This window comes from Oculina patagonica, chromosome 6, assembly GCF_052425735.1.
Source record: "Oculina patagonica isolate OP01 chromosome 6, crgOcupat, whole genome shotgun sequence".
Lineage (NCBI taxonomy): Eukaryota > Metazoa > Cnidaria > Anthozoa > Scleractinia > Oculinidae > Oculina > Oculina patagonica.
The window spans coordinates 16,592,399-16,616,871 of NC_135763.1; the positions used below are offsets into that span (position 1 = coordinate 16,592,399).

Below are 24,473 nucleotides of genomic sequence, written 5' to 3' on the forward strand. Positions count from 1 at the left end.
ACGTACAAAAATACAAACTTGTACATTTCCTCTAGGCCAATATGCAATATTTAAATGAATACCTGGACCAGCTTTCGCGTCGCTTTTGTGCTTTTTTACGAAATCTTTCTCAAATTAACTGTATAGGGAACATACGAGACTTGCTTTTTCTACATCTTTACCTTTACGATGTTCTTCTGTTCTTTAACCTCCTGTTGGTCGTTTGGTGCTCCTCTAGATCTTAACTTCTCCAACTTTTCTGAACAATTTCTCAAGACAAGCATGACGTCGTTTCTCTTATCTTGTAACTTGGCAAGTTTGTCGTCTTTTTCGGCCTCTTTGTTAGAACTGAAAAAGAAAAAAAGAACGTTTAGACTTCTAAACGGTGGTTATTTGTTCTAGTCTTTTAGGATAAGGACGATAAACCGTAGGCCCCGTCATCTGCATCTTCAGTGTTATGATCAGCAGGGGACGTTAAAGAACCCACACACTAATCGCAAAGAGTAGGGCATGAAGTTCCCGGGGTTGTGGTCTGGTCTATTCACATGTATCTTTGGGTTGGGTGGTGGGGTGAGATCATACAGATGGACGGATAGCGGCTACCAAAGGCGCCTGGAGTATGCTGATGTCCGGACCTATTGTGAAGAGCATTGAGCTTTGAAAATGCGCTATATAAGAACCAATATCATTCATTTATTCTACTCGAATAAAGGACAATCGAACAGCGTCGCTGCAAATGCGACATCTGTATCTTTGTAATTCACGCCTAAACACTCTTGAAAATTTATCAGAGCATACATAAATGATAAAAGAGCTCACTTAGGGGTCAATTCAATAAAACATTTACAAATGTAACTTACAAGTGTAGCATTTGTTTTCCACTTCTAAAACAATAGCTACAATTGAATTGACCCTAGCTTGTCTTGGAAAATCGCGGAGGATTAAAATGTCGGAAATGAAAAGTCAAACCTGTCAACTTGATCGACGTCACCGTCCTGACCATCTTCGAAATCGATCAAATAATGCACGTTGGGTTGTGTCTCAACAACATGTTCCACTTTTGGCTGAAAAATATAACGGATAACACCGCATAAATGAAAAAAGGAGAATGGGAGTTATGCTGTCATTAAGATAGACACTGACTCCATCTGTGCGTGCTCCGGTTTCAATAATACATCACAGACAAAGAACCAATAAAAACACACGTAGTTATTTTACTCATTGTATAATACCCGGCGGAAGTTTATCTTTTCCGTTAAATATGTCGACAGCAAACGGGACTATCATTAAACTAAAAATGACATTGATTTTACTAATTACATCATGGCACGAAGTTTGGTTACATCTTGAACTAATTGAAAACAGGGATTAAAGCAGATTTTACTATGAACGCTTACTTGTATTTCCAGTGTGCTAAATTCTGAAGGAGCTGAATGTACATCATTCTGCTCAACTTGGACAAGCAAATCTGTTTCCACGTTGTCTTCAGCTGGGGTGGACTGGGAAAGCTTGTCCTGGAGACTGCAAAGGAAGATGACGTCACTGCTTATATCGCCGGACAGGCGATAAATTTGAACTGTTGCACCATTATTAGGTGGTAGTACTTTCTAACTCTACATTTTATCATTCTGAAGAAAAAATGCCCACAAGATTCATCTTGCGAGTTTGATAAAAGCATAACACATGGACAGATACCCAGTCTTGAGGCCAGACCTCTGTAGTCACGTGAGAGTTAGGCATATGAAAAAGGAAGCCATATTAAAAGAGTAAAGTTTACGCTTAGGGTCAGGGAAAATGTGACAGATTTGACAGATATTTCAGTTATTTAACAATCATAAATTTTGTAGCAAAGTTTTAATTCAGTTCAAGATTAAAAAATCCCTTTTAAAACAGCAGTTTAAAAAGCAGGGCAAACAGGGCAAGCTATACAAGCATGCTAGTCTTCAGGCTCAAAGAGCTTTAAAATTCATCAATTTTAGGACAGCGACATATATCCAACAACTTATCTAAAAGAATATCCCCTAAGCCACGCCACAATGCCTTGCTTCCTTCCTTCCCTCCCTTTCTTTATGCCTCAAAGTTCATCACTCACTTCCAAGGTAGCAGCAAACAGGCCTTTACTAAAACGTCGCAAATTCATATGTAGTTTCATATCTTACTCTGTTTCCTTCCGTAGCGCCTCATTCCTCATCTCGTCCCAGTTGGTATTCAAGTCTTTTAACTTTCCATGCAGCGCTAAACGGTCTTCGTCGTCTATATATGGCTCTTGGCACAACCGGTCAACTTCATTGATGACTCGATCTATTTCCGGCATTTTGTTCTCAATCCGTGCTATGGCGTCCTGTTAATAGTACAACAGAAATACACTGAAGAAAAATGGAACCGTAACGGTGATTAGGATATACGGTCTTAGAGCGGTTTTCACTTGAGTGTCGAAAGTTAATTGCGTTTGCTTTGGTTTTGCATTACTACGATCGGTGATTGCTTTAAAAATCTAGCGCCACTTTCTCAGCCAATCAAAACTAAAACCGTGACTCGCTCGCGCACGTTTTCCCGCGCTTCGTACCAGCTACATGTATTTGCTTCGTGTTTTGTTGGTTCACTGGATTGTCTATGTCCTTTGTGATTGGCCAGAGTAATTACTTTGGTTTTGGTTTTACTACACTCAATTGAAAACTGCTCAAATAAGCATAGATTTTTATGATTTTTTTTTTTTCCATTTTCTCCGTAGTTTTTAATAGTTTCGATGGAGAAGATATATCAAACACTCGAGAGAGTGTTTTATCACATTTCCAAACACCTCCAAGTTCGCCAAAAATACTTCAATGTGCGTCAAATGTTCAACTTTATTCTCGGTGTTTGGGAATGCGACGAGACACTCTCTCTCGTATTTGATATAATACATGAAACTCCGTGTAGCGGCCTCATCAAGGAAAAAAATATCAGAAAAGCACAAATAAAAAAGCTAACCTCGTGTTCCTTGATCTCTCTCTTGGTGTCTGCTGGGTTTGTGCTCTGTCCTCTGGCTGCGATCTCGCGCCTCACTTGTTTAATCCACGTGATGTACACGTCAATCTGCTGTTCCCTTGGAGACACAACAGATCCACGGCACCTGTGAACAAAAAAGATCGCCAGTTGTATCATCAACCTTACGATACTGCTGTAGTTGTAAAGACCACACAAAGTTTTCACATTTATGGGGTGTCCATAATACTGAGCTAGTGAGTGTAAAAGAAGATGTAAGGAGAAGCCACGAGCCAAGCGGCCCACACTGCCGGAGCTTATCCCGGTTTCCGTAGCATTAAGCGGCTAGGAATATTTCTACTCCCCCCTGAATGGAATGCTAGTCCATTGCAGGGTTCCCCCCCCCCCCCCCCCCAGCATTATGTCGCCGGTACCCATTTATACACCTGGGTGGAGAGAGGCACTATGAGAGTAAAGTGTCTTGCCCAAGAACACAACACAAGTGACCCCGGCCGGGGCTCGAACTCGGACCGCTCGATCCTGAGTCCGGCGCACTAACCATTAGGCCACCGCGCCTCCCAAGAAGAAGATGTATTAGGTAGGAACAGAAACCCATAAGGATTGAAACGTCTAACGCGCGCGCACAGCGTTTGAATATTCATTTTGCTAAGTACCATATTTGGAAACACGAAGAATTTGTATGCGAATGCTTTATACACGTTATGACACACGCAACATAATTGTTGGTTTTGCGGTAAGTTGCTTGAATTTCGACCTAAACGCCGAAAACACTTACAGAAACTAAACAAATTCATTAAGCGAAGTTCTCCAGACTACTTCATGAAGATGAATCAGGAGAATTTAACCAAATTTAACTTTATTCAACCAAGCTTGTTCAAAAACAAGATTACGCCATCGAGCGCGAGCTAGCGCGCGCTGTGAATTTAATCCAAATATAGTAATTTTGATTTTCCAAATATGGTACTTAGTGTAAACGAATGTGCAAACGCTTTGTACAATGCGAATCATAGGGAGTTACACGTTTCAACCCTTATGGGTTTCTGGTAGGAAATAAACCCACTGTCCTCAGTAATTAAACGGGTGTCCATAATCGGGTTTCCACTACACTAATACAAATACTCTTTGTTTGAAAAAAATTAAGCCCTCTCTTGTACCGTTTGTGTAATCTCTGGGAGAGTATTTCCAGTTTTTCCCATCGCTCGTGGAGCAGTAAAATCTCATTTTTGATTTCTGTACAGTGGATCTCGTCTGTCTTGTCGCTTTTCATGACTGCCTCGCCTTTGTCAATCACGTCTTCCACGTCCTGGCGATGATTCGAGATGTCTTCCTTAAGAGCCTGAGATGACAAAGAAATGAGCTATTGAAACAACACTGCACTGTTATGGGCTGTCATGCCCGACCATACTTCACGAAGAGAATGCTTCACGGAGAGAATGCCCTAACGTTGCTATACCTCTTTAGGGCATATGAGGTAGCACTCAAAGTGGACTAACATCATTCTCATCTATCCATCATGTAGGGATAATCGTGCAATTGTGAGGTACATAGAATCAACAGTGTTTGATAATTGACTTTTACGAGATCAAATCGTGTGGTTACATGGAGAAATATCAAAACTAGAGACTAGAGTAGTCTAGTAAGGCTGTTTCGACAACCCGAAACGTAGTAATCTTCGGAGACAAATGAAAACGTGTCTGCCGGTTTAGTTTGCTTCGTTCACCACCAAAGGTGGCGAGGAAAGCTATAAGGGTGTTGTGGGGTAGTTTCCTATCCGTATCGCTGTCATTTGTAGTTAAGAAACAAGCACCCTATATGGAAAACCTTTGCAGAAACGTTATTTGCAGCGTGTCTGATATCTGCGATTCCTGCAGTCTAATCAAAACAAGCAAGTATACTTGAAAGCGTGTAAGGTAATTACTCATGACTATTCATACACAGTTTTATTAAAAACTAGACATGACCATGGTATATTGCAATTCGTGAGTTCTGATTGGTTTTCAGGCCATGGTATATGAGCTCAGTGAGACAGTAAGAACAGCCAGGAAGCTCAGATATTGCAGTTCTTTGGGTGTTTCAATAAAACAGTTATTCCATCCGCGCTTGTTGGATATGAGATTGTTATAGCCAACTCATAACCAACGCGCGCTCATGGAATAATTGTTAAATTATTATATTTCATGGCAACTTGTCGGAAATATTGCTTCACAGGTATTAACGTTGAATGCGCCGTTTCTACGTTCCTACCTTTGAAGTCTTGTATTCCTCTTGTGGATTGGCAAAACGGCTTGTCGTTTCTAGTTTTGTGGAGACGACGTTTTCCACTTGTGAGATGTACATGCTGACTTCCTTCAACGATGCACGATATGCGTCGAGATCTGCCAGATCCTGAAAAGATATGGAAATGCACTTAACTTGGGATTACGGTCCTTCTTGCAACCATGTGCTTTAAAAATATTAAAGGAGCTTCGTCACAAGAATTTCGCAGATTTTTGTAAGATATAGCTTTAATTTGTAGATAATATTCAGACTTCGGCCCAAAATATCGATTTTTTTATGACATGCGGAAACAACTTTGAAAAGTTAAACCTTAATTTTTTCAATAAAAAACAATTTCCATCCTAGCTATCTGCAGCCCAAAATGCTCCCTAACGGCATTGCCTCAATAAAGCATTTTTTAATAAACATGATCCATTATTTTTAGGTTCCCTACGACAAAAAATATAAATTTGTTTCTTGGAAAATCCGTTAAAATCCGTGACAGAGCTCCTTTAAGACGCAATTCAACATCGATAAGAGGCATCAAAGACGCAGGAAAAACTAACGAGAGTTTGTAAAAACTGTGAAACGCTAAAAAAACTTACGTCGAGCTTTCTCCTCTTCCTTCCTCCTTGAGGTGAGTATTCTCTCAAGCCGTAATACAAACTTGTCAGGTACATGATAACCAACTTTTTATCTGGTTTATCAACATCGATATCTTGTGGGAAAAAAGAGAAATAGGTAAATGAGTAAATAAATAGGAAAACGTGAAAAAAATAAAGGATCCACATATGAGTTAGAGAAGGGGTGGGAGGGGGTTTCTCCCCTGTCTCTGTCCCTTCTATCCACCTGACAAAGGAATTCGAAATTTGACGGATTTATGAAAACAAAATAAAAAAAGACTGTACTCTGACAGCATGAACATTCTCTCACCTGCAGGGTCGAGCAGCTTCGGCACAGAAAACTCTTCGTTAGCCACATTAAAGGCGTGATCAAGGTTGGTTCGGTTGTCGTTGTTCAAGAGGCTCTCAAATCGAAACAGTTCGGGCCTGCAAAAAAAAAAAAAAACAATAGCGAACCTGTTTTGGAAAAATATACTCCAGTGCTACAGCACAAAGGAAAAGTATGTTATGGCGGAACGGCATTTTCAACCCTAGTGCTCTTCTCTTTTGCGTATGACCGAGGAAACCAAAGGCTGCGGGATCGAGAGTCACCGGAACTTTCGAAAAATCGGCAGCGCAGTTTTTCGTTTTATAAAATAATTCTAACATCGCCCTTCTTCATTGCTATCCTTTTCAAATTCGAGTTATCACTGCTCGTGAGAGCACTGCTCCGATATAGTACAAGAAGAAATATTCAAATATTTTCAACTATTTATCTTCTTACCCATCGAAAGGGTTAGAATGGCAGCCGCCGAAATCTAAGCATTTAAAGAAACTTAAAGCTTACTGAATAATCTTTTTTTTTACACATCTTTAAATAGTGGCTACTTACTTGTGTGTGTGGATGATGGCATTGAAGGCCAAACCGTCTCTCCAACTGGTGGTGAAGTCCTTCAGCTTAACAGCATCCTGGTATCTGCAAAGATTTTCAATTTGCTCAAGACAGGTCGATGTCTCATTTTAAAGCTGTTTATAAACGTCTTCAGTGAATATTACTTATCAGACATTCTACTGTATATTCTAACGAGTCTTGCTGTTATTATAAAAAAGTCTAACGTTCCTCACCCGTCAAGGGACGTCTGACACCATGAAAGCAGTTTCTTCTCGACTTGGAAATCTTTGACGCTACTGTCCGGGTCATTCTCTGTCATCACACCTTGAACCTGGGTGACGGTTCAAACATATACATGTTACCAAAGGTGGAAAAGGAGTACTTCTTTGATTGTAATAGTAGAAATACAAGCAAACGAATTTTCCAGTGCTTTAATTGTGCTACTTCGTTAAATAAAGAAACCCTCTCTTTGGTCTTTGGTTCATCGATTATACATGTAGGTTCGTGTTGTGCGATACCGACCGATTTTTCTCGTAGATTTATGGTACCGCTTGGGGCATAAATATCTCGCTCTTAGTCAAGCGCGCGGGAAGCGAGCGTCCTGCAGAATACCACCTGTAAAATTAGTGAATCACATTGTACGTGTGACAGGAAAGCTATAAAAAACGGTAATATAGGACAGAAAATATGGGCTTATTGGTCAGCTCTACGTTAGATAAGGCAGGAAGAGTGAATGGGCAGGGAGGGATTAAAGTGCAAGAACAAAGTTGAAACTGAGAAGAAACCATGAACAAATAAGTCCAAGCACGGCTTCATTGCAGGGCTGTGGAGGCAGCGAAAATTGCATCTAACCTGTAGTGTGTATTTTATGCGAAATTCCATCATGATGTAAGTGAGGTCAAGTAAATAATATGTATAATACAGCGGTCTATTTACCTGGAACCGTAGGATGATGCTCCAGATAAGTCCAAGGATAGGTGTGCTTTTTCCATCAACAATGTCGTAATTGCTGATTCCAACAAGTTTGACCTTTAAAGGGATACATGTGAAAAGATTACTTTTCAGAAAGATGAAGAAATAAATGAAGACTAGAGCCTAAGAGATAAAGCGAGTGGCTTAGAATTAATAAACAGCAGGGATTTTGGACAATTCAATAAATGATAATAACAAATAACAAATGTCAGGGAGGATGCAGTGGCCGAGTGGTTTAGGGCGCTGGTGTTGTAATCCGCTGGTGTTGTAATCCGGAGGTCACTTGCCACTAGCTGGATTTGTATTTCGGTTGTCCCGAGTTCAAATCCTCGACCACGCTTTGTATATAGCCAATTGGTCTGCCTCCTGCCAGTTGGGATTTTTAACCTTGTTATGTTCATTTATAAATTATTTGTTTCCTCTGTTTCAGTGGCATGCCTGTAAACTAGCTATCTCGTTGAGATATGAAGCTAAGTGCATGACCACTATAAACACATTTTTTTTTTTTCATTCGGTCTTCGTTGTTTTCTTGTACAGGTTATTTTCGTATCCACTTAACGTGCTGGGGGTACATGTATATAAAAGCGCAATGGAACAGTTGACGCTGAGCAGGATTGGTGTACAATATAGTTGTATTCCTTTGCCGCAGCAAGAAGGACGTTGGAGGGTGAAGGTTTTTTCCATGTGAACAAGATTATTCAACATGATGGCCATTTGGAATCAGACAAGGGAGGTTTTCCGCGGCCAATGGGATAGAAAAGGGTGGAGTCAAATTTCATTTAGTAGTCGGGTGAGCGTTTATTAAAGATTGATCGATTAAAAAAAAAGAATAATGAATTCATCCATAGAGTATATTCTCACATTCTCCCAAACCACTTACTTTGTTTTGCTCCAACAACTTCAATGCCGTGGTCACATTGTTGAGTTTGTGCACGCGCATTCGACCTTTCTCTCTTTTCTGTCAAAGAAACAAATCGAATGACGTATTTAGCAAGATCTGACGCCTGACAAAGTCTATCCCTTTCGGTTTAGTGGCGAAAGAGACCAAGTGAATTCTGCCAATGGGAGTTGTTTCAAAACAATGAAGTCCGTGCATCTTCCACACCTTAGTTAACATTTCGTTCAAAATTCAAAAGTTTAACCTCCAATCTACATTACACCTGTTCACAAAATAAACAAGATTTTTTTTTAAAATTTGGTAATCCTCGAAAAAGGAAACAAGTACATGCCCGCAGGATCAAAAAATAGGCTTACCAGTGTTTTCCCTAAAAGGACTTCCAACAGGGAAAGGAACACGTGACCATCCCGAACTTCCTCTATAAGATCCGTCACTTCTAACGGAGGTACGGCCTGAAGAAAAAAATAGCTCAGTACGTGAGAGGCGGTCAAAATAGTCAAAATAAATATATATTAAATCATATATAAGAACTGCTGATTCAGAATGCCCTTGAAAGCCCACATATTTTAACCGACGGAGTTCAAAGCCATAACCTTTGCGAGGTAGGGATTTTTTTTTTAAATACATCTTGTTCTTCTCGAAACGGAATGCAAAAGACTGGCGAGAGTTGCTTTAAACATTTTTTGGACAAATTTACCGCCGAATACGATTTCAATTTACCCGTAATGCCTCCCGAGCCAACTTTGCAATTTCTCATTTAAACGGTTCGCAGCAGTTTATAAAGAAACGTGTGCTCTCACGCCCGGGGTGAGTCGGTATAAAGGGTAACCCTCCTACCAGGGACAACTCTCCTTCGTAAAAACTGACAAAAAACTAATCTAGCATGGCTTACCATTGCAAGTTTGGAGTTGATCCATTTTCGAAATGTTTTCTTGTGTATCTCTTCTCTCTCGCCTAAATATTGAAAACGAAATCGTAACTAGTCTTGTTTGAAAGTCATCGTCAAGAACACAACCCAAAACTAACGTAATGCTCGGTTGAATGCACCTGGCCTCAAGTCTCTTTGCAATCATCTTGCAGTTCATATTACAGACTGCAAAAAGTATCACCAGTTACCCGAGTGCCTTACAAGGAAGTTCGTCGCATTAAAACTGACGTCATGTGTCGAAAATGAATACGAAATGAGGAGGTACCATGCTTTAAAGTACCTCTTCGGGATTCCCATGTCTGTACAAGATACTTTCTCCATTATTATAGGTAACTTCATACTTCATGGTTTGACAAGTTGCAACGAGTTGAATGTGACAGAAAAAGTGCTAATTTGAGTTCTACAATGGTGAGGTGAGGTCCTATCATTAAGGTTCTTATTTCTTAAGATACGTAGGTAGCCGTTAAATAAAGTATAAAAACATAAAGGTAATATCTTCAGGGCATGATTAAGCGCCAAGGGAGTGTTTTGGTCCATTTTAATAAACCAAGCCGTCGTCCGATTACATAGCATCTCTTGTTGCGGGGATGGCAAAGTTGAGAACAACACAAACCAATCTTCAAAGAAATCTTGAACGGAAATCAAAACACAATGGCTCTCTCACACAGTCATTTTAGAAACATCTCGACTGCTTACATGAAGACTAGAAGTCCTAGAATCTAGGACTGGAAATCTTATGTCTCCAGAGTCCTTCAATTATCGTACCAAGGCCTCACCGGCTAAGAGAAGAGAAAAGGGCTATAGAGGCAACAATGGAATTGAATTTTGATCCAAACTCTTTTGGCACATCCTCTGACACAAATTACTTCCGCCATCACGCCAGTAGTCGCCTGTATTTTTTTTTTTGATTAAATAAAACGTGTTGCCGTATAACTTGTCTAGTAATCAATTCGGGGTTTCAATGACGGAGCAAAACAATACAGTAAACGAACAGATAATTTCATAGCCAGAATGTCTTCTAAACTACTGTGTACACACTGTACCTACAAAATGCGTTTATAACAAGGCTAAACTAAACAGTTCTGTATAAACGACTGAAAGAACGAGACAGTTTTCAGAGGAATTACCTCGTCCTTTGCGGACCAAATATTCACTCGCCGAGTTATCCACCATCCTTGGTTTTTGCATTTTAAATTTCCTCGATAATTGATCCATTCGGGACGACACAAAATTTTCCAACAACCAGTTTTGAAGTTAATTAAACTCACACGTGCGAGGATGTTGAAACAAATATCGCTTTAAACTGAATCGACGCTGCTCTTAGAGAGAACAAAACACTTTCAAAAACGAAAAGAAAATATCGGCAAGTTTACCAATAATTAGTACAGAGTATACATTACATACGAGACAGATCTATGAAAACCAGGTGCTATCGAGCTGTTAGCCCTTTGCTGACGCCTATAATTTGTTCGCACCTGTCAGTCAAATTCAATTCAAATTTGTTATTCTTTTTTAGACGTATCTGTTAACTTTAGTTATTGTCTTCTCTCATAACTCGATCGTCAGTATTTTCTTATACTGCATCATTCAGGTTATACCGGTTAATCGCTACGTCTTAATATAAAGTTTCAGTTGTAACAATTTTAAAATAGGGAATAGCGGCAACCTCGTTCCCAGGCTTTTGGCTGTATAAGCAAAGATTTAAGGGTCGCCTTGTGACATAACATTAACACCAAACGGCTCATACTAAGCTCGCCTATTAACAGAATCAAAATGTTTGAGTTAAACTCAAACATTTTGATTCTGTTCTTGTTTTCTCTTTATTAGCAAACAGTTTTGGGAGGCAGCGAAGTATTGAATAGTGACTAAAACTTTTTAATTTACATTGGAATTAATTAATCAATTTTGTGCGGAATAAATTAGTAAAAATTATCTGATTGAGTAAAACTGCCAAAATATTCTCTCAACCCAATAAATAATAATGTTAACATGGCTGACTGGGATTACAATTCAATCTCTTATCACGAGAAGTGAGAACATTTTGCGAGAAGATAACATTAGAGATTTTAATCTAAGAGATCCACGAAAAAGGAACCCATTTAAGAACAAGTGCGCGCAAATGACGCCTACTGTCTAATCACTCAGGCATGAAGCGTAAACTGTCCTATCAGTTTTCAGATCGCACCTGTTAACAGCCAATCACATTCGAGAATTGTGTCAAAGTTTTGATTCTACATTAAAATGGGATATCGCGCTATAAAATAAGCTTTTGACGCAAACGCTATACCTTCCTATGAGAAAACAATCACCAAACGTTAAATGCTGCATGTTGAATATTTGTTCTATTAAACGGCAATTTTCTCGCCCGTTTTATGACCTTTTTTACACCCCAAATGACAAACGAACAAAACTGGACTTCATTCTGTTTTTCCAGAAAATACTTCATCTCGTAACAAAATCTCAACTTTAGACAGTCTTAAGACCACATCGTTCCATGATTCAAGGCGTTTTATCAATTGCTTTACAAAGCGAACAATTTTTTTAAGTGGTTGTGTTTAGAAACGTACAAAGAGCTCCCAAAATTTAAAACCGGCTGTATCCGAAGAGCACAGAATTGCATAGAAATGAAACTCTGCGCGAATATTGCGAAAAAAAAAACCTTCGCTGATATGCGGACGAGCATTATTAGTTTTATCGGAATAGACAATTAACAATTTCGAAGTTTTAACATGTCGCACGAAACGTCCTATACAAAAAAAATCTGCATCATTGTTATATAACGCCTACATTAAAACAAAATTCGACTGTTTGCTGGCATTCGAGCTGACCATACCCCAAAAGTTGAAAGTTAAAGCGAAAAGGTTTGTACTACAGAGGTAGCCAGATCTATCTCCAAAAGTTATCAGTGTAAATGTATGAATCCGTGCAGAATATATTTCACCGATGTCCATTACCCCTCTTTTGATAAAAAGCCAGTTTCTATAACGACATTTTTGGCTATAAAAAGCCGGCAAGCTCTTACTAGGAAACGCATTTCATGCCGAATTATTCAGCATTATATCATGGAGAATAAATACGTCTGCGAATATAATTTCGGGGCGTCCGAATGGCTGCTCTCTTGGGTTACTCAAGCCTAACAGGTCAGTCTTAATTTTGAGAAGCTATAGAATATTAAATTTTCCGGCCTCGCTCGCGGCTCCGGTGGGAAATACGAGACATTTAATTTGGCTCCTCCGTGGAATAACATGTATAGCTGTTAACAAGTCACTGACAAGAAGCTAAATTCATTACTTCCCGGCTCTGCATTGATTAAGTCATGCATCAACGTTTCAAGCTATTCTGATATAAATATTTATCTATATGGCTTACAGATATTTTCTGGCCTTCTTATAATCTACTTCTTTGGCTAAAATTTTATCAGTTCCGTCAAAAGTGTCTGATCTACGTGTTCCATATCGCCGCCTCTTGTACAATTGCAGAGTGTTTGTTATATTGGTGTGCCATTTTTTCTCAAACGTTTCAACGGCTGAATATTCAAAAAGCAAATGCATTAACAGGTGTTCAAAATAGACTTTCCTTTCCTTGCCAAGGACCGGGTCCTTGTTTTCTATTGTTTTTATGCAAATGATTTTATTGCGTCGTCTTTCCTTTCTTGACCCGTTTCTTTCATTCTTAAGGCCTGGCTAAACTAGAAACATTGTTGCGGAATCATTGTTCCTTGCCATGTTTTCTAGGTGGCTAAATTAGCGGGAAGCAAGGAAATGTTTTGCTGCCCGAGTGGCTAAACTAGGAAACAATGTTCCGGGAACAAAGTGTCACGCATGCGCATAAACTAGTCAACATTGTTTCCGTGGCGGCTAAACTGGACAACATATGTTTCGGAAGCAAAATTTGTGTCCGGCAAGCAAAAATGTTTTTGACTTGGGGCAAAAACATTTTTTGTTTCCGTGAAGCAAAGTTTGTTCCCGCAACATATGTTTCCTGCGTGGCTAAACTGTGAAACATTTGCGTCCGCAACAATGTTTCCTAGTTTAGCCAGGCCTTTAGTGGTCGGTCATGGGGTTGGCGACACACACGCACACACACACACACACACACAAAAAAAAACCCCTGGACAAGAAAGTGGTTACATGTTGAAAAGCAGCTAAATTGCCCGTGATAAACTACAGCTCTTCCAAAAGAGTTTTTTGATATAGCAGTCGGACATCGGAAAAAATATTTTTCGTTGAATTTGGCATTTTTAGTGGTGCAAGCTAACACATTGACTTGGTACGTAGTCCTGTTACAATCAACTCAAAAAAGATTTTTTTTTCGTCCGTGTAACATATAAACGACTTTCCAATGTTAGCTTCGAACACTGGGCATTTCTTAATGAAAACATCGCTGAAAAAAAAAAAAACAGTCCGACCAGACAGACTTCTGCTCAGGTCAATATTGTCAATAGAATATCAAATGACTTGCTTTGAGAAAAAAAATATATATATTTACAGGCTTTTAAATTGTAAATGGCTTGATTTGTGAGTGTCACAAAAAGTGATCGCTTTTTCTACGAGTTTGCAGAGTCTGAATGAATATAAACAATCACCCAAGTTCAAATTTTCTTAGCTCCGTCGAGATAAAGGTCAGCGGACAATTTACTCTACAATCTTGCTGACAAACACTCGACAACTGCGGGCTCAGTGTATTAATAACAACGAACAGGACAAAATGTATGTGAAACAGCGTGATTTGTAATGATTAAAAGCCGAAAGACAGAACTCACCGCATGTTGACATCTTGAATGGAGAAGAGATCAATAGAAAAGATGATATTGCCGATGCTTAATAATTGATACGAAGCGTTTAAGAAAACAACCCTTCAGTAATATTAGAAAAAAATGTTATCTAGAAGTCAAAAGTTCACATTTCAATAGAATAGTTTCTAGAAAAAATCACTCAGGATATGATCCAGAACTTATACATTATTTTTTTATTCTGTCTATATAAACAACCAATCGCTTAAGCAGCGGGATACCTTGTAGCCAAGGACAAATTAAAGCGCAATTTAAAGTAAAGCATATTAAATTCTGAACCGTTTAATAATTACAGGCTTTAAATTTTGCATTCTAAATAACGCAGATTGAAAAATAAACGAAAGCAGTAACTAGATATTTTGCACAGTACATACTTAATATAGCTAGTCGCCATGGTTACAAATGGCTGATGCACCTGTTTTATCTGATGGAAAGTCCATTTAAATTAAGAAAGATTAAATCGTTTCTGATTCATATGCGATAATAATCAAAAACCACAAAAATCAATACAAGCTTATGTCGCGTGCATTGTCTCGGGCGAATGGAAAATTGCCCGAGGGTTTTAGCATACCGGTATTTACAAAAAGGTTCTGTTTTAATTGTCACGTTTTTAAAGTACTATTAGTAAACGAAACAGGTTTCTTTTAAATTGTTTCCTCATCGGCTGCATATTAAACAAGTGCAAAAGGATTGTAGTTGTTCCATAGTAAATTAAAACGGGATACGGATCTCGAAATCAAGTCTTTAAAAGAGCAATATTCATTCCCAAGTTAGAGGTTATTTATATATTAGGTTATTTATATTGAACTACTGTACTAGAGTCTGTGTGGCAAAGCGCCGAGACTTGAGAAGAAGATGTATTAATTTTTCTGTAAAGAAGCTTTATATTATCAAACGTGACACACCAAATGGAAATAATTTCTTCTAGACAATATTGAAAACACCGTGCGTTGTCTTTCACTTTGCAAAATCGAAACGCTATCATTGGCCACCCTGCCATGAGAAGCATTCAAAAACAAAACAATGGCCTTTACAGTTGAATTGCTCGAGAGAATGTAGCAAGCATAAAATACATTAACAAAATATGTCCTATACGTGACTGTGTGCAAGTACGATAAAGGAAAATTTATCCGCGTTGATATTAGAGCCTGATATCGAATTGTTGCTACAAGCACGATCGCTTACCACACACTTAAATGCCGCAAAACATCGCTATTAAGTACAAAAGTATGCAAATTATTTTAAAATTTATGTCTTGCTGCATTTGATAGATAATAATAATGCGGGAAATCTCAATTCGGAATGTTATGCTGTATTTAGGTAAAGAATACTGTATTTAGTCGATTTATCTCGACTTTTGACCCATGAGCAGTACGGTGAAAGATGACAGAACTCAAGTTAAAAATGTTTCCCCTTGTACAAAAGATAAACAGTTCATTTTGAGGTGTGTTAAACTGCAAACACATTAAACCTTATAATATCCTTGCCACGTCTTGTTGCTGACTTTATAAGCCTATCCTATTCAATTAATAAACCTTAACTTTAGAACAATCTTTGGAGGCGAAAAATTTGCGGTAAATGAAACTAAACAACACAATTATTTCCGCAGTAGCCATTTGTTAACGAAAGTAATTTACACACGCAACATCCATTTAAAGTGGGCAATTTTAAATACCTGTCCTTTCTCGAATCGTTTGCTTGAAGATTTCAGATTCTCGAGCTTCGCTTTGCCTTTCAAGCGGGCCGCTTGTCGCCATCTTGCTACCAAGAGGGCAGCTGGCACTGTATTCTAAATTCTCTCTTCCTTCTAGCGAACTTTCCAGCTAAGCTGTCGACCTCTGAACAGCTCTGTTCGCTGGTTACGCGTGGATTCTTCGAATACCCGAGGTATGTAAATTTTGCATTTGAAAAGCGTCTTGCGAGTTTATCAAATATGTTGGAATAACAAAGGAACAAAAACCCAAATAAACAAAGGAAAACCGGAGGCGGGAAACGCGTCACTGAACAGGGACAAAAACAAATTCCCTTGTTGTCGACACGTCATCTCTATAAGTCATTGAGCAACTTGGAATTTGAACGAAGTTAATAGTGTTGTTTAAAACGAAAAGGAAATCAATCAAAAATATCCAAAAACTGTGACACTGGACGCTTTTCTTGATCAACAGACGAACTCTCGCGTTTGCGTGCTAAACAAAGTTATTTATTGTGTGACAAATAAATGAATGTCACGCAATATCACATCTTGCGAAGAGCGAGCGTTGATGCCTGTTTCTGACGATCGTATGCGTCACGGTGCTGCAATGCGCTAAAACAATTATGACAAGTATGCATTTGAAATACCGTACATGAAAAAAAAAGATTTTGAAAAATAATTGACAGATAGAAAAACAAATATCTCTTTGCGCGTTTTACCCGGAAGGTGTTGCATAGTATGAGATTGTGATGAAAGCGTGATACTTTTTCGAAGAGGGCAGTTGATTTCTCTTGACGCTGCCTCACTTGTCACGCAAACACTGTTTGCTGTTTTTGCGAACATGTGAGAAATTCGTGCTGAGCAATCACCAGTTTGCTTGTAGTACGTTTATCTACGGCTTGAAATTTCCTTTTTCCTGTAATTCAGGAAGGAAATCAATGACGTTTGGAAATCAATGACGTGGAGGGGGGGGGGGGGGGGTACTCCGCTATAGCACCAAGTGTGAACACAGCCTTAGGCGGTGTCAAATGAAAACACATTGAAGCGGACACTTTGTTACTCGTCACGTTTTCTTGGGCGAGCAAACGAGGAAACATTTATTGCGGACAAAAAAGGTTTCTGAAAGAAATCAGAAACATTTTTTTTGTGTCTCGGATACAAATTTTGTGTTCACAACAAATGTTGCGCGCGCGGGGAAACAAGGCAACATTTGTGTCCGCAACAATGTGCCCGCAACATTATGTCCTTGATTGCCACCACTTAACACTTGATTTGGAGGAATGGTCATTCAAACACTTGTGACATCATCAGTTTTTACGTTAGCAGATTCTTGTAAAATGCAAATAATACAGGTTGGATAGATCTTTTCACACGTTTGTCCGTTTTGAATATCGACTGCATTCTAAAGGAGCTTGTCGGAAAAATCGTGCTCAGGTGGTGCAAAATTGGTGGTAAAATAGGCCAATATACGAACATTTGACCTAGGTGTTCTTTCCAGGGTTTACCACTAATAAAGATCACAACTGTTTAGGCCAGAACAAAGGATGTACAGAGTAGAAGGAAGCGAGAATAAGAAGGCAGAGGAAAACGGAAAGGAAAGGAGCAAGGGAAAAAATCCGCCTTCGCAGTAAAGTTCAAATTTTTGCTTATGCGCGCATAAGGAATGGACTGGAATATCCAAGGCAGCGAATCAGCGCGATCCTGGATATTCTAGTTTACTAACCGTCGACAACCTACCGCATAAAAGCCAACTCCGACGAACTTTCCTCTCTTCCTTTCTCCTTGAGATCCGTATTAATCTCTCATGCCTTGGTATAAGCTCGTCAGGTACATGATGACTAACTATTTATCAGGCTCATTAACATCGATATCTTAAAAAAGAGAAATAAACCAATTAATCAATCAATAAATACAGTCAAACCACTTCTTGCGGACACCTATTTAATACGGACAGTTCACCTTGCTCGAAAGAGACAAAAACTCATTAAAAGAGGGACATCTCCGTACTCTTCCATGACCTTTTTTTAAAAGATCGTCACATAATACGAAGTGCCAGAGCTGTCATCAATAAGAAATTGACGACCAACTCTGTTTCATTGATGCTCTGATTACCAGGCCTTTGTCAAAGCAAAGAAGATGACGATGTCCGCTTCCCTATATGACCCCCCCCCCCCCTCTCATCCATGCCGCCCCATCCTTTTTCCTACTCCCCTACACTAAACTGAAATAAAACCAAATACAGCTAATTCGAAAAGGTTGTCGAAAAAAAAAACATAATTTTTAAGTGCACTTGACGAGGCCGAAAGGTAGTGTGGGTAGAAATAGAGAGCTAACTTACTTTGCTGAATACTAAGATGGGGACATGACAAACTCTTCAGACATGTGCAAACAAGGTACTTTTAGCCACACTAAATTTTATCATTTTGAAAACTCAAAGACATAAAAAAAAATGTTAAGCTACCGAAAAAGGCCTCCTGAAAGTAAAAACAAAATATTCACATGACAAAATACAAACTTGTACGTTTTCTCTAGGCCAATTTGCAAAATTCAAGTGAATACCCAGACCATCTTTCGGCCTTGTTGCGTGCACTTTGCTGCTTTTTTCCGACAACCTTTCTCGAATTAGCTGTCTACAAGCACAATTTTCAATCTCTTATAGCTGGAAAAGCAATGTTTCTGAACAATTTAGTTATAATTGATCGATATTCGAGAAAAAAAATCGCTGCATTTTATAAAAATGGCTGAATAACTGCTTCACTCCTATGAGAAAAAGATGGAATAGCTAGCTACTTTCAATTCTTTGTCAATACGGCAAAAGTGTTTGTTCTTTATTGAAATCCTACAAGTTTAACGTCTTTGCAATTAATTAAAAAGGAAGGTAGTTTTTTTTATTATTTTAAAACCTTTTAGGAACTGCCATCTTCATTCATAGCAAAAGTAATTATGTTGCTTCTGTAATGATGCTGTTGTTTACCTTTCAAATGCATTTGTCTTCACTAAGGAAACCTTTGAAAAAGCTTCTACTTTTAATTACTTTTTACTAAAAAAAATGTTAATACAAGTTTAAGAGACTACTGTTTTCGAAATCGCCAATACAACAGGGAATCTCGATGTAAACGCAATTTGACCTCTTAGTGTAAGTTTGTACTTAGTTAACATGGATGCCACACCTAAAAAAAATCAAATATGCTAATATGCAACCAGCATTTCTTTATTTTTAATTAAAACTGTGGCTAAACAAAGTTTTACCTTAATTGGATTAAGGTAATGCATAAATCAGACGATTGCACAATTGTAATAAGCAAGTTCATTGTACATATGTCTAAAAAAAAAAGATCAGCCACGGCTTTGACTCCGTGGCGGAAGAAACGACAACACCTTAAGACACAGGAGCTTGCAAAAAGGTAAGTTAAAATATAATCGAAAACACTATATATTGTTCGAAAAGAAACAAAAGTGATAAATGAGATTTGGAATTAGAAATCCTTTTAATCGTATAGAATTGTCACAAGTGCTTCATGATACGCCCAGTGGCATGTCGTTTTTGTAAATTTTTTAACTAGATATATTTATTGTGCGAAAACTCAGGAGGGAAGGGCTGGAAAATCTCCGCATCATGAGTAAATTTCGTTCTCTTTCTCAAAATTAATAGAAGTGGCTTAGCGCTGAACATGGGTTTACTGGCAATATATCGTTCACATTGCAAGCAATGCAAAACTCTCTGTTCATCTCATAGGTTGATTTTTGCGGATGTTTTGGAGGAAATAGTTTTTCTCAAAGAATTAAGGGAAATAAAAAATATTGAAGATTTGATGTAGTTTTAAAATTATAATTCTAAGTTAAACATTAGTAGGTGGACACTAAAACAGTCCCCTGACAACCTGGAGTGATCTTGCGTGGGGGTCAACTGTCTGGTAGCGTTCCATTAAACTTCTTAAAATTTAAGACAGAATCCACTAGGAAGTCGAGTAATATTTATTAAAGTTGGACAAAAATCAATTTCCAGAATAATTTAAATCCTATTGCGTTATTTCCTACCCTTAATAAAAGGTAAAGATGTAAGTAATTATCCGTGATAACACCAACAACAATTTCTTATCAGAGTCTGAGAAAATGAATTTCAAAGTTTACAAGGTATGGGCAAAATCTCACGTGTAGCCATTTTGTAAATTCGTCTTAAGCGATTCAGTGGAATTCAGCGGAACTTCAAAATGTGTTTTCGATGTGTGGTGTTGTTAGAAAAGATTTCTTTCGATAAGATATTTGAAGCAGTAACACAAAAGCTTGCAATCAGGTGTAAATAGTTTTGGTACATAATTTTGTCCAATAACTACTCGAAGTCCTGGCGGATTTCCTCTTAATTCGAATTCACATTTATCCCCACCGTAAATAACGCTCAAAGACACTTGCTGAATTGGACCATTCTCTCAACTGCAGTGTCGAACAGCTTCAGCACTGAGCAAACAGCTCTTTGTTAGCCACACTGAAGGCGTGATCAAAGTTGGTTTGATTGTTTTTCAAGAGGCCTTTCAATTAAAACAGTTCTGGCCTGAAAAAACATATAGGAAACTTGATTTCCCTGGCTGAACTGCATTCTTAACCCAGCCCATTACCCTTTTGCGCATGACCGAGAAAACTTAAGGCACTGTGACAGCCATCTCCTCAATTTTATTCAAAATACTTTATCCTTACCATCAACAAATGAACCTCAGAGTGCAATAAGCAACAATTAGCATAACCGACATGAGAAATCCCTTAATGGAGGCCGACATTTTGAGCTATGTGGATGTTTTTAATTAAACTTAATCTAGCAGTTGTCTCAAATAATTAGCGGAAAACATTGAACACACACACAACAACAACAACAACAAACAAACAAACAAACAACACTTTATTTAAGCTCGAATTTCGGGTTAGCTTGACAAGTTAATATTTCCGAAACCAAATATTTGATAACACACAGCTGGAGACATCGCGTTTCTGTCTTCCCAGTTTACCAGTATTCTGTTGTTGATCGTTGTTGTTTTGCCTTGTGAAAAGTGCAGGTAGCTATAGAAATTATCAAGCACAAAGCGTCAAATTCGCGTTAATTTTATGCATGTCAACAGAACTTTTCGAAAATTCGCGTTGATTTGATCACGCGTAGATTTGTTCGCGTTGTTACAATGCCTCCTTATATTATAGGTAATAAGACCCTGTTGGGGTACACTCGATTATATACATATATATTAAAAGTGTTTTCCGGCCCACGCTGAATATTCTTATTTTTCCGTCGATAAAAGGCTAAAATATTCTTTTGAATATTCTTAGATTACAGCGTTGACATTTCCGTTTTAAAATGTATTGGGGGTATCAATAACAAGTGTGTAACTTCTTGCAAAAATGTTATAAGCATCAAACTTGCGGCTAGCGCTGCTTTTTTTGTTTTTAGCTAATTTTGTCATTTAGAGAAAGGAAGAATTTAAACGGTTTAGTTGAAACATATAATTGTATCGTATTTACACATGTTCAACACACAAAATTATTTTCTTTTAAAAATCTCAGCTTCAGGATTATTCTTAAAATATCCTTAAAATTTCGCAAATTTAAGCCTTGATATTCTTATTAAATAAATTCTTATAGAAAAAAGAGTGTGTAACCTCTTGCTTCTTACAGAAATGTTATAAGCATCAAACTTGCGGCTAGCGCTGTTTTTGTTGTTTTTAGCTAGTTTTGTCATTTAGCCGGAAAGGAAGAATTTAACGGTTTAGTCGAAAACATATAATTGTATTGAATTTACACATTTTCAATACACAAAATTAATTTTTTTTTTTTCAAAATCTCAGCTTCGGGATTATTCTTAAAATGATTCTTTAAATTTCGCACATTTTAGCCTCGATATAAATTCTTATAGAAAAAAGTGCAGGTATACATGTCTCCCAACTGAATTTAAGAGCTGATCCGGATGTCGCTGTCGGGATTTCGTCAGATTTCGTCGAAAGACGGACGTGAGTAAAACTAAATACACAGAGCAGGAGCTTTTCAGGTATTTTAAAAAGTCAGTTATATTTTTATTATTATCATTCTCGACTATTCAAAAATGACGTGACTAACTCAGGAACACAGAGCAGGATTTCTTTAGGCACTCGAATTTTGCAGTTTTAAAAAACGGTTTTTAAAAATTTTTCGGCCAATTAAAACGACGTGACTTTGAACAAAGTTCCGCAGAGCAGAAGTTAAAATTAATTTGATTTTTTGACATATTGAAAATACGACGCGATTAACTTAAGTACACAAAAGCAGGAGGTTCACGGGCGGAAGTTTTAACTGTTTAAATTCCTGACCGACAAAAATTTCTCTAGTGACAAAATTAGTTCTCAACTGATAAAAAATTCTCTATCGCTAAAAATACTTCTCCACCGATTTCTTAACATTGACGGGCCATGGATTATTTTTAAACTACTGCCCGCTGTTTCAAGCATTCATCAAGGTGGGTTTACATCTAGCTCGCCTGGAATGACATCTTGGCTTATTTTACTTATTTTCTTACACTTTACTTTGCTAAATCACTGTAGTACATTACAGTAAAAACCCGCGTATAAGAACCTAACATTTAAGCACCTGTTAGGCTAAAATTTCATTTTTAACACATAAGAACCATTTTAGGCTAAAATTCTAAAACAGGTTCTTATTTTCAAAAAAAAAAATCTTCTCAAAAATATAGAATTAAAAAATCTTCTCAAAAATATATTTATAACACAGTCTGTACTGTACACATTGAAGTTACAGCATAGTTACAAGATTTATTGGGAATTATAGTGAAGGTTACAGTATAGTTTTGATTTTAACGGAATCAGATTAAAATAGTATAGTATTTTGCTTACCGAAGCCTCCAAGAATACTGTTATTGGACATTAAAGAGCAGATCATTTAAAAATTCTACTTTATTTCTTGAACAAAAGTTAAGAACCTAATTAAGAACCTAGTAAGCCTAATTTGACACTAAATACCATTTATATAAGAACCTGTTTAGGCTAACTTGAAAAAACCTAGGTTCTTATACGTAGTTAGTTGCCAGATTAGAGCATCAATATTCCCGCTCTTGCTGGGATAAATATTATATACCGTATTTTCTCGATTAGACGCCCCCGGCGTTTATTACAAACTTGACCTGGTGGACCCGGCGTTTATTTGACTTCTGCAGTTTTTCGAGCCTGGTTTTCATTTAGAAACGGTTTTTATTCGCTGTTTTTGGCCAAAAATGTGTCTGGCTGATATAGATACAACTATATCTGATATAGATACCTTAGGGGCCTATTTTCAACTCCACTTTGGAGACCCGGCGTTTATTCGGTACCTGGCGTTTAATCGAGAAAATACGGTATTAATGCAATCCCTCGTTATGCAAGTTGTTTCCTTTTAACTATCTTTTTTTTTCATTGAATGTTGTCATGACGTCTTGTTCAGCCTCGGCCATAACAAGTAAGGATCTGTCACCTTGTACCCTCAGTTGTAGTCAATACTAGTTGGTAGGTCAAGCAACGACAGTTTTTGACTGATTGTATTTATCTACTTTTCGACTTGATTGCGTTTTACCTGATAAATCTGCCGTACCTTAAAGCAAGCCCTGCATTCTGATGATGCAGGTGATTTCTGACTACATCAGTTCGCCGTCGAACATTTAAAGAACCCGGGGGGGGGGGGGGACTCAAAAAAGTTTTATACGGGGAGGCTCCGCCCCAAGTTCTAACCCCTTACCTTTTAATATACCATTTTTGACAGAAATTGTACCCCTTTCGTATACCTTTAATTGAAAAAGGTGCCCCTTTCATATACCTAAAAGACATGGCGTGGACTTAAAATAGGACGTTATCTTGTCATTTTTATGTAGCGCTTAATTAATACAGCCATAAATTGCCTCTGTTCGAAATATTTTAATTAAAGGCCCTTTTAAATAGCCAAATGACAGATTTACATACCCTTTCATATACTTAAACTCGTGAAATTCCTACCCTTTTATATACCTGAAGCCTGAAAAAGGTACCCCTTTCGGGCCGAGCCTCCCCGTATAGGCCATTATAGGGAGTACCCCCCCCCCCCCGGGTTAAAGAACCGATAGATTTGCCGCAGTTGTCTTACAGTATTTCATTTTTTTCCTTCGCTGTCGCTATTTCAACAAAAGTCTTGTCGTTCCTCGCCATTTCATTTTTTCTATGCTCCGTAAAAACTTAAATCTTAATTAAAGACTTTTCGCTGTGTCGCTTGTCGGAATTTACCCTAACAGATCCTAACAGGGCCTCTTGATTAACACATGCTCATAAATTAAGATAATGCATGTATTAGGGCGCGTTTTTTTACCCACAATTCTGGAATAAGAATGGTTGGTACAGAATGCTAAGAATAATTCGGATTGCCTGCATTAAAAAACGCGCGCAGTACTGGCACGAGTAATCATTGCGTAACAAATATGGCGGCCGACGATTGAGGATGCCATACA

At 38.0% G+C, this 24,473-nt stretch overlaps 1 protein-coding gene across 1 annotated transcript in view; it reads right to left on the reverse strand.

Annotated features, from left to right (window-relative positions):
- Positions 1–16,177, reverse strand: part of LOC144655881 (uncharacterized) — a 66,205-nt gene extending 50,028 nt beyond the window's left edge. The window contains exons 1-16 of the mRNA XM_078516053.1: positions 15,980–16,177; positions 9,477–9,538; positions 8,941–9,036; positions 8,567–8,644; positions 7,651–7,743; positions 6,948–7,045; positions 6,715–6,798; positions 6,154–6,269; positions 5,826–5,938; positions 5,209–5,349; positions 4,119–4,300; positions 2,950–3,091; positions 2,139–2,320; positions 1,377–1,500; positions 949–1,043; positions 162–327 (exon numbers count right to left, since the gene is read on the reverse strand). Coding sequence (XP_078372179.1) covers positions 162–327; positions 949–1,043; positions 1,377–1,500; positions 2,139–2,320; positions 2,950–3,091; positions 4,119–4,300; positions 5,209–5,349; positions 5,826–5,938; positions 6,154–6,269; positions 6,715–6,798; positions 6,948–7,045; positions 7,651–7,743; positions 8,567–8,644; positions 8,941–9,036; positions 9,477–9,538; positions 15,980–16,061 — 1,854 coding nt within the window. The 5' untranslated portion in view covers positions 16,062–16,177. The remainder of the gene's footprint in view (positions 1–161; positions 328–948; positions 1,044–1,376; positions 1,501–2,138; positions 2,321–2,949; positions 3,092–4,118; positions 4,301–5,208; positions 5,350–5,825; positions 5,939–6,153; positions 6,270–6,714; positions 6,799–6,947; positions 7,046–7,650; positions 7,744–8,566; positions 8,645–8,940; positions 9,037–9,476; positions 9,539–15,979) is intronic.
- Positions 16,178–24,473: the final 8,296 nt, after the last annotated feature.